The sequence below is a fragment of the Gossypium raimondii genome, chromosome 8 (assembly GCF_025698545.1).
Source record: "Gossypium raimondii isolate GPD5lz chromosome 8, ASM2569854v1, whole genome shotgun sequence".
Taxonomy (NCBI): domain Eukaryota; kingdom Viridiplantae; phylum Streptophyta; class Magnoliopsida; order Malvales; family Malvaceae; genus Gossypium; species Gossypium raimondii.
Genome location: NC_068572.1, coordinates 17919010 through 17927798, shown reverse-complemented (window position 1 = coordinate 17927798; position 8789 = coordinate 17919010). Strand labels below are relative to the sequence as shown.

The window sequence follows — 8789 nt, the reverse complement described above, 5'->3', positions numbered from 1 at the left end:
TTTTGTATTTTCTTCTTCTTCTACGATTATACAATAAAAATTTAAAAAAAAACAGAATTAAGGTTAAAAAGTGTTTGCTCTTTTTTCTTTTCAGGTTTTTTCATTTTCTGTTTATTCTTTTTATTATTTATTTTTTAAAATCTATTTTAATGAAAGAAACATGGAGTAAAAAGAAAAAAAAACTTACCTGTTGTTCATTTTCTGCCTTCGGGAGCCGAAAGGTCTGTTTGATTTATCTCAAATTTTGGTGGGTTTTTAGGCATTTCAACCCCAAATCGGGGTTCTACACGAAAAAGGAACAAAAAAGGTGGTTTTTTTGAGTTTTTCGGCCACCGTGCACGGCGGCGCCACGGTGGCAAACGGCCGAAGCCATGGCCAAAGGGGAGTGTTGAGAGAGAGGGGGGAGTGTTTTTGAAATTTTTTTAGGAAAAGGAGGAAAAAAAATTTTTTTGGAAGTTTTTTAACTTATATAGGATGCTAAAACGGCGCAGTTTTGGAGGGGTTCAGAAAGCCCCAAAACAATGTCATTTTGAGGTTGAACTGAACGAAACCGACCCACAAGGCTAGGATCTACGTGTTTTCTAGCGCATGGGTTATTTACGCGCATGGTCCCTCCACTTTTGCGACGCATTGCAATTGGTCCTTGTTTGTTTTTTTTTCCTTAAATCTCGTCGCATAATTTTATGATTGCTTCACTTTGGTCCATATTGAAATGTTGCACATGGTCCCTCATTCTTTGCGCCCGTCACATTTTGGTGCAATTTTGTCTTGTTATTTATTTCAATTTAGGCTCTTAATTCTGTTTTAATTCTGATTTAGTCTCATGTTCAATTAATATCGACCCTTTATAATTATATTTTTGTTCATATATCCATTTCTTTTTTCTTTTTTTTTACTTTTTTCATATTTTAAAATTCATATTAGACTTTTTTTTATTATTTTTCACATTTTGCTAATGTTGCTAGTATTATTTTTATTTTTAATTTTATCATTATTATTATTCCTTGATTTTTTATGTTAATATTAAAGTAGTAATTGTATAATTATTGTCACCATCATTATGAATTGTTTTTATTGCCATGTTCATATTATTGTCATTAACTAACATGTCATTTTATTTTAGTATATCATTATTCTATTTTCATACACTAGCATTTTATTTTATTTCATTATAATCATATCTTGAATCGTGCTTAGACACATTTATTCATTGTTGTACTCCAAACAAAATAAATACGCCTCGTTCAAAGTATTGTACTCGCTATTATTAAAAAAAAAAGGAAAATTTTTAAAATAAGACAATGTTCTGTAATTGGAAATTTGAAAAGGTCATTCCCTAACTTACGGGGTTTCGAGTTTCTCAATAAATCCAAATAGCCGAATGTTTTTCTAGCATGAAATTTTAATCAAAATATTCTCGAGAATAAAAAAAATCGTGTTCTAACTTACAGAATATGATTTCTTTTTAAAACTGTGATAATCGAATACCTTTCAAAATAAATAACTTTTCCGGTGTTTATTCTCGTTTCGAGAATTTAAGGCATTGTGTCATAACTTACCGGACATAATTTTTTCCCGATTAACGTGAAAGACATCATTCTCTAAAAAAAATTCAATTTTCAATATTTTAACAAAGGATCGTTTTTTTTAATCTCTTTAAGATTTTCAATTTTCGACACTAAGACACTAATTAATCAACTAGGTACCGATTTTGGGCGTATCGAAGGTGCTAATCCTTCCTCGTATGTAACCGACTCCCAAACCTATTTTCTCGAATTTCGTAGACCAAAATCATTGTTTTAGTAAATCAAAATATCTTATTAAAACAATCAAATTACGAGGTGATCCGATCACACCTCATAAAAAAGGATTGGTGGCGACTCTATTTTCGTTTTTAAATAAAAGTCGACCCTTTTCGACAACCATCTTTAGGATAGTTGAGTTTAAATTTGAACTTGTATGATTCAATAATAAATTGATCTCTAAACAAGATCTCGGTCAGATAGTATAAAACCAAATTGCATTAACAATTGTGGCTTCAATTGTTTCCTTGTTCACTTTTTATTGCAACGATTCATAATCCAAACGTTTTCTCACCATATATATATGTGTATATCAAAGGCAGAAAAGAAAAATTAGCCTCAAAATTATTTTCTAATAAAATGTTCACATGCATGCCTCAGACTTTCTTTTTTTTCTATTAAGAATAATTTGGCATTTCAAACATATAAGCGTATAATAAGAATAACATGAAACTACAAATTCAAATGAATAAGAGTGCAACTTCAATTTCAAAGCCTTAAGGATAAGTCAAGCTGACTAAACTCATCTTCAACATTCTCATTTCTGTATCCCATGGAGCCGTAGTTTACGTCTGTTTTTCCATAGCTCATTTCTCCAGCAAACCTGCCAGCTCGACCATGTTGTTCAAACGTGGCCATTGGTGACTGCATACTTTGGTCATGGCTCGAACCCCTGATACTGGATCCCCCATGTGCCCTGACAATTGAGCTTAGCTCTCTGCTTTTCTTCGCAAGAGTCCTTTCTAGTTTGTGGGCATTTTGGTGGCCTCCAAGTGCTTGTGAGCTATAGAACTTTCGTTTGCAATAGTTACAAGAGAAAATTCGAGGAGCAGCTGGAATGTGGGGCGACGAGGAAGACGATGATGGTTCAAGGACAAGCTCTAGGTTGGGTTGATTGTTGGATAGGCTTAAACGAAGAGAATTATTAGGCTGATAATCCATATCAAGCTATAATAAAGGGAATTAAGGAGACGAGTTTACTTATTTGATACAGAAAATGATAATGATGATTCAATAAAAGGTAGGCGGAAGATCAAGAGAAGCTAATAGCTTAAAGCAAAGCCACAGAATGGAAGAGTTTATAGGCAAATCAAAGTAGCCTGTGGAAGATAGAAGGGGAGATAGTGTAAATCAAGGTTAAGAAAAGCATTAAATTATGAGGTGCAAAGGTTCACTGTTCCTGCAACCACAAATAGTAAGAAGAGTAAAAAAGGAGATGGCCTATGGAGAGAGAGAGAGACAGTTATGTGCAAAGATCAGAGGGGAATCAAAGGGTTGTCGCCTTTATTAATGGCAGCATTTCTATCCTTTGTCGGTTCAAGCAAATAAATTTCAGGGTATTTTACCTGTATATATACTCACTAACAAATAGGATATTAGAAAAATAGATATATAAAAATATGTATTCAAAGCAGTTAAAGTTTTATTATAATGATTTATGCTTGAAAGTTTTGTGTATAATATAGTGATCTAGTCATTGGTCCAATCAACATGCGTAATCGGTAATCAGATCCAGATGATGCATTAATCTGCTTTCCAAGAAAGGTATTAATTATAAACAAGATAAACTGCCTTGACTGCACTAAACATGCAACATGATAACAGACCGGTTTGACATTTTGCCCAACGATTATCCTATATGGTGCACTGAACAACCGTACAAGATTAGACATAGTCCCACTACAGTGAACCCACTGCTGTTAATTGGTACAATTCTTTGATCAATTAATGTTGCTCTACATATAGAAAATGCCTTAATGTTCATACGACTGACACCAAAATCCACTCAACTTCCGGACAATCAGATCAGTTCTGCCCTTGCCTCATGAAATAATCCCATAAAATAATACTTTTGCATATTCATATGTATGAAGAAATCATTTAATTCATATTGATGGGAAAAAGAGTTGTAATCTCTTTGGGAGAGTGATGAAGCTACAGAAAGATATGACAAGAAACGTAGACGTTTTCAATTATTATGTTCATGGTACAATATTTTCCTATTCATAGTCCACGGTAACATCATTCAGAACCAGAATCAGAAAGGCATAAAAACGGTTTTGGGAATTTTATGGAGCAGATCGAGGGTTTTTAATCGTCCATAATGCCTTTGTTAGGGACCCCACAGTTTTATTATTTTCCTGCATGTATGCCACCATGGTTTTTGGTACTACTCGTTTACCTTACATCACATCTTGCTCGAATTATATCAATCTCTCTCACACTCTTATCAGTCTCTCTTTAATTTTTTTGAGATAACTTGAACTGAGACAAGCACATGGGGTATGGGATTTAAAACTGTAGAAAAGCAGACAAATCATCCACTATGTTGTGCTTTTAAAACTAAGCTCCCAATAAAAAAAACTATGCGTAGAATTATTTTATAAAACATATTATTTGTTAGACCATAATTGTGGGATCATAATCTAGCAGGTCGGCTATGATTGCGCTGAGCTTTGTCCATTAATCAAAGACACAAACACCAAACCAAGAAGACTACATACTCGTCCTCACCAATGTCGTTAGTCACCTAGTCATAAAGATTCCCAAGCTCTAGGAACATTAATTCCCTTGCTAAAACATATTACTATTAATTATATTGTGAAATGAATCAGCAGCTAAATTCCATGTGTTCCTTTGTACTTTAACAACCCACAAGACATGGAATCATGAACTTCAACCCCCCCCCCCCCTTTGATACCTAAATATTTTCTTGTATTAATGACTCTTCCTTGTTCTTTCTCTAAGTCAGTTAATTGGACCTGACATGTTTTTTAATTAAGATAATGATATTTTTATTGCCTATACTCTCACATCTACATTATTAAATTCACTCAATAATTAGTAGACGACCGCTAATTTGACAGTAAGATAGGAAAGAAGAGAGGAATGAATTTATATCCATACCCTTTCATTGATTAATCTAAAAGAAAACAAACAAAATAGCACTTGCTCATTTCAAGCAACTGAGAGAGAAGAGAGACTCACATGGGAAAATGCGAGGTTTTAGTTGAGAGCAGTGATGAAAGACGATATAGGAGGCATCCCTGGTTTTTCCTACAGGAAAAAGGATAAAATATATTGATTAATGGGAAATGATCCTATGGAAAAACTGAGACAGAAATGATCGTGGTGGACATGTTTGTATTTTGAAAGGTTATGGAAGGAACTCACCATGAAGATTCCTTCTTCTCTTTTATGCCAACACGTGGACAATGAGTTCCACAGTTTTTTAAAAGCAATCACCGAGATTGGCACCAATTCCCAATCTCAATCTTGTAATAAAATACATGTACACCAATCATTAAATATGGAATGACTAACACTAATATCTCCCACCCTATTTTAATGTTATATGGATGTGGGGAAAGCTTCTATGTGCCACAAAGAGATATATATCATCTGAACCTCATCTTCAACTGACTGTGTGACTGCTGTTGAAGCATAGCATTTTGTAAATTTCTTTTTCATTCGAACTTATACTTTATAGATTTTAGTGCGGGTTGGCTGCCATGAGTTTTTGTTTGATGCTAAGCTAGGATGAGCTTTGAGATAGGGTCACGTTTGAAACCCACTTTCTCCGCGCACTTTCTGCACTTTTTGGGTGTTTTCTCTTTCCATTTTGGATTCATTATAATACTTACTTTGTTTGGCAGCAACAATATATGGCTTGTTTGGTTCCAATGGAATTCCCTCATTATTTGTTATTACTAGTTGGATTCAATATATGGCTTAGTGTTGGGTTATTATTTATTTGTATTAGTTGGATTCAATATATGGCTTAGTGTTGGGTTATTTTTATTTGTATTGAATTATAGGCTAAAAATTTAAATGTTAGAATATACTCTAAATTTCCATATACTATGTACACTTGAAATTTAATCTACGTACATCTATTTTTACAAAGTTAAATTCTCTATTTTTCAGATTTAAAATTCAAAATTCTTTTATTAAATTTTATTATGTGACATTTTGAATTTTAAAAATACATATTTACTTGATAGTTATGTAACAATAAAAATAATGTTGAAAATACATATTATGATTTTTCTTTAAAACAAAATTCAAGCTTGTTAGGGTAAAAGAAGGAGGCATGTATGGATAGGTTGAAATTCATTAAATTAATTTCACCAAAATTGTCAATTTATAAGTCTAGAAGATTGATAAACTTGTAACGCTTTTTAGATAGGATCTAGGTACTTGTAACGCATTTTTAGATAGGATCTAGGTATTATGGGTTGAGATAACTTATAAACGATGAACGATCATTCTCTTAGCTTCAAAACACATTTTAAATAATTTAATTTCAACTTTTGGATCTCAAGATATGGTCATTTTAGTAAAGACTGTACAAACAAAAAATTTTAAATGTGATTACTTCATGAATGATGAGTTTTTGAGTTTGGATAAGCTTTTAAATTATATTGGGTTCAATTATAAAGCTTAATTCTGATTATATATATAAGCCCAACAATGTTTTCATTAACTCTAATATTTTTTGTATTTATTTGTTTCAGATTTTTTTTAAGATCTTAGATTAATGAGTGTTTGACTAGGCTTAAAGAGGTTTATGTTATTTACTTTGCAAGATAGTTGACTAAGGGCTCCTTTGGATAGACGGTGCATTTATCTAGGGTTAGTGTAAAAACAATGGTGGCAGTGAGATTAGATAATATAGTGATACTGTAGCATGAGAAAAAAATAAAGCTAAAAACACACCGCACTGGAGGTAAACGTCTATCCAAAGGGACACTAAGTCTTAAGAGATTTAGTAATTATTTAGGGTTCAAGTAAGATTTGTATTTTCCTTGATTTTTTTATTAATAAAAGACTCCAAGGGAGATTCATCGTAACTTTAGCTTGCATAATTCAGGTCAATTGGGAAAGTTAAAGATCAATATAGATTTTTGCTAGTACAAATTCACCAAAAAACGACTAGACTATTCCATCCAACTATTTATCATCAACATCATTCTATTTTTTTTCTCATCAAAGTAAGTATATTAATGTTAAAGAGGAAGCATTACATAGTTTGAAGGATTCCTTGAAACCATATAAAGAAAAGAAAATCCCTATCAACACCGAATTTAGCCAAAGAGTTAGCAAACCCTTTGGCTTCTCTAAGCACATTGATAAATTCAACATCTTTGATAATAGCAATATAGTAATCAATAGCAAACATCCCACAAACGCTAAGGTCGAAGCTTCTTCTTTGTCACCCATGATACAACCGGAATTGAGTCGGACTCAACCAGCAATTTCTTCGCATGAAACCAAGGATATGAAGCGAACAGTTCCAGTGCCAATTGGATAGCTCTAATTGAGGTTATCATTTTGATTGAAATGATTAATAATATTAATTATTTAGATTTATTAATAACATTAAAAAAGTATAGAGATTAAATTATACCAAAAATTAAAGTATATAGATTATATGAAAGTTGCAGTAGAGTCTAGGAGTCAAAATTAAAATTTGACTATCATCTTGTAATATTAAAAAAAAAACGAAATGCAAACCTAAAAATATGGGAAGCTAAATGTTAGTCTTTTAAGACTCTTAAGGCATTCAAAATATATCATATGAACTATCTCGACTAATTAATAACATTATAAAATATAAAGACTAAATTATGTTAAAAATTAAAGTATAGGAATTAAATATCAAATTTAGACAGAATAGAGAAACTGGAACTAAAAAAACGCAACCGTTGTAGGTGTCAATAAAATGGACCTTCCTTTAATATCATATATATATTACAAGGTCTTTAAGTTTAATGTATTAAAAGACTATATAAATTTGACATGTGGCAAGAATTGAAAGAAAACATTTGTGGAGGAAAAAAATTACAATATAAACCCCTCTGTTATAAAATAAATAGATAGAGAGTAAAGAATAAAAAAATGATAGAGCAAAAGAGAGAGCGTATTTTATTGATCAATCGAATATTTACAAAACTTTTCCAAAGTCAATAAGAAGTATAAATGAATTAGAGATCTACTTCTAATGATTATTAGAATTTTAAAGTACATCAAAAACTTATATTGATATTAATAGACATTCACTTAATAAGATATTCATAACACCCCCCTTGGATGCCCATTGGTAGATAATGTCCTTGTTAAAACCTTACTAAAATAAAAACCCTGTGGGAAAAAAAATTCTAGTGAAGGAAAAAGAGTACACATATCTATAATACGCATAATATGTTGCCTTATTAAAAACCTTACCAGGAAAACCCAATGGGACAAAACCTCGGTCAAGGGAAAAAGAGTACAGCACGTATTTACTCCCCCTCATGAAAACATCACATATTTTCTCATATTCTATATATTCAATCTTGAATATTAGTCTTTTAAATGACTATATGAATGTATTTGCTAAGCATTTATATCACCAATTTGTTGAAAGTCATGAGTAAGGGAAATTTTGAAAAATATATTTTGATCTCTTCAAGAGTTTTAACACTAATCGTAACAAATTTTAATTATGATTCCTCTATAAAAATACAAATAGGTATTTTGGATCATTTTATAATCCTCCTTCAACTACTATTTAACACATATGTTCAAATCATTTCAATTCATATAAATGAACAATTTCTCGAGAATTTCAATATGCTTCTAGCATTTTAAGTCATTCAGGATTTTAATATAAACTTTACTATATAGTGATTCATAAAAGGTTGTAACAACAACCATAGACGCAAGTTAAATCTTTTACGAACTGCTAGTTTAATAATATATCTAAAGATTATTGCGTTCACCACAAAAGAATATTATATCTTTTCATAATTAATGCCAGGGTTTAGCAAAAAACTTCATATTTTTATTCCACTTTTTCAAAACTACTTCATTTGCACCCTCATTGGCTTTATACCTTTAGATATTTAGACTACTGGTCCAAAAACTCTACGAATTTAATTGTACTTAAGTTGCATCTTTCTATTTTGGTCAATTTATTCCATATCTATATTTCTCAATGGATTT

At 31.5% G+C, this 8789-nt stretch overlaps 1 protein-coding gene across 2 annotated transcripts; it reads right to left on the bottom strand.

Annotated features, from left to right (window-relative positions):
- Nucleotides 1-2126: 2126 nt before the first annotated feature.
- On the bottom strand, nucleotides 2127-5153 carry LOC105790950 (zinc finger protein 2). Of its 2 annotated transcripts, none has more exons than XM_052634320.1 (3): nucleotides 4977-5153; nucleotides 4791-4859; nucleotides 2127-3163 (listed from the first exon to the last, which is right to left on the bottom strand). In XM_052634320.1, the coding sequence occupies exon 3, from the start codon at nucleotides 2742-2744 to the stop codon at nucleotides 2292-2294; it is 453 nt and encodes a 150-aa protein (XP_052490280.1). In that variant the 5' UTR covers nucleotides 2745-3163; nucleotides 4791-4859; nucleotides 4977-5153; the 3' UTR covers nucleotides 2127-2291. The 2 variants fall into 2 exon arrangements, with proteins under 2 accessions (XP_052490280.1, XP_012474225.1); XM_012618771.2 differs by having other exon boundaries at nucleotides 2127-2982.
- Between the last annotated feature and the right edge of the window lie 3636 nt (nucleotides 5154-8789).

Coding starts and splice junctions, on each gene's coding strand:
- LOC105790950 (XM_052634320.1), bottom strand. CDS start 2,744: ATGGATTATCAGCCTAATAATTCTCTTCGTTTAAGCCTATCCAACAAT.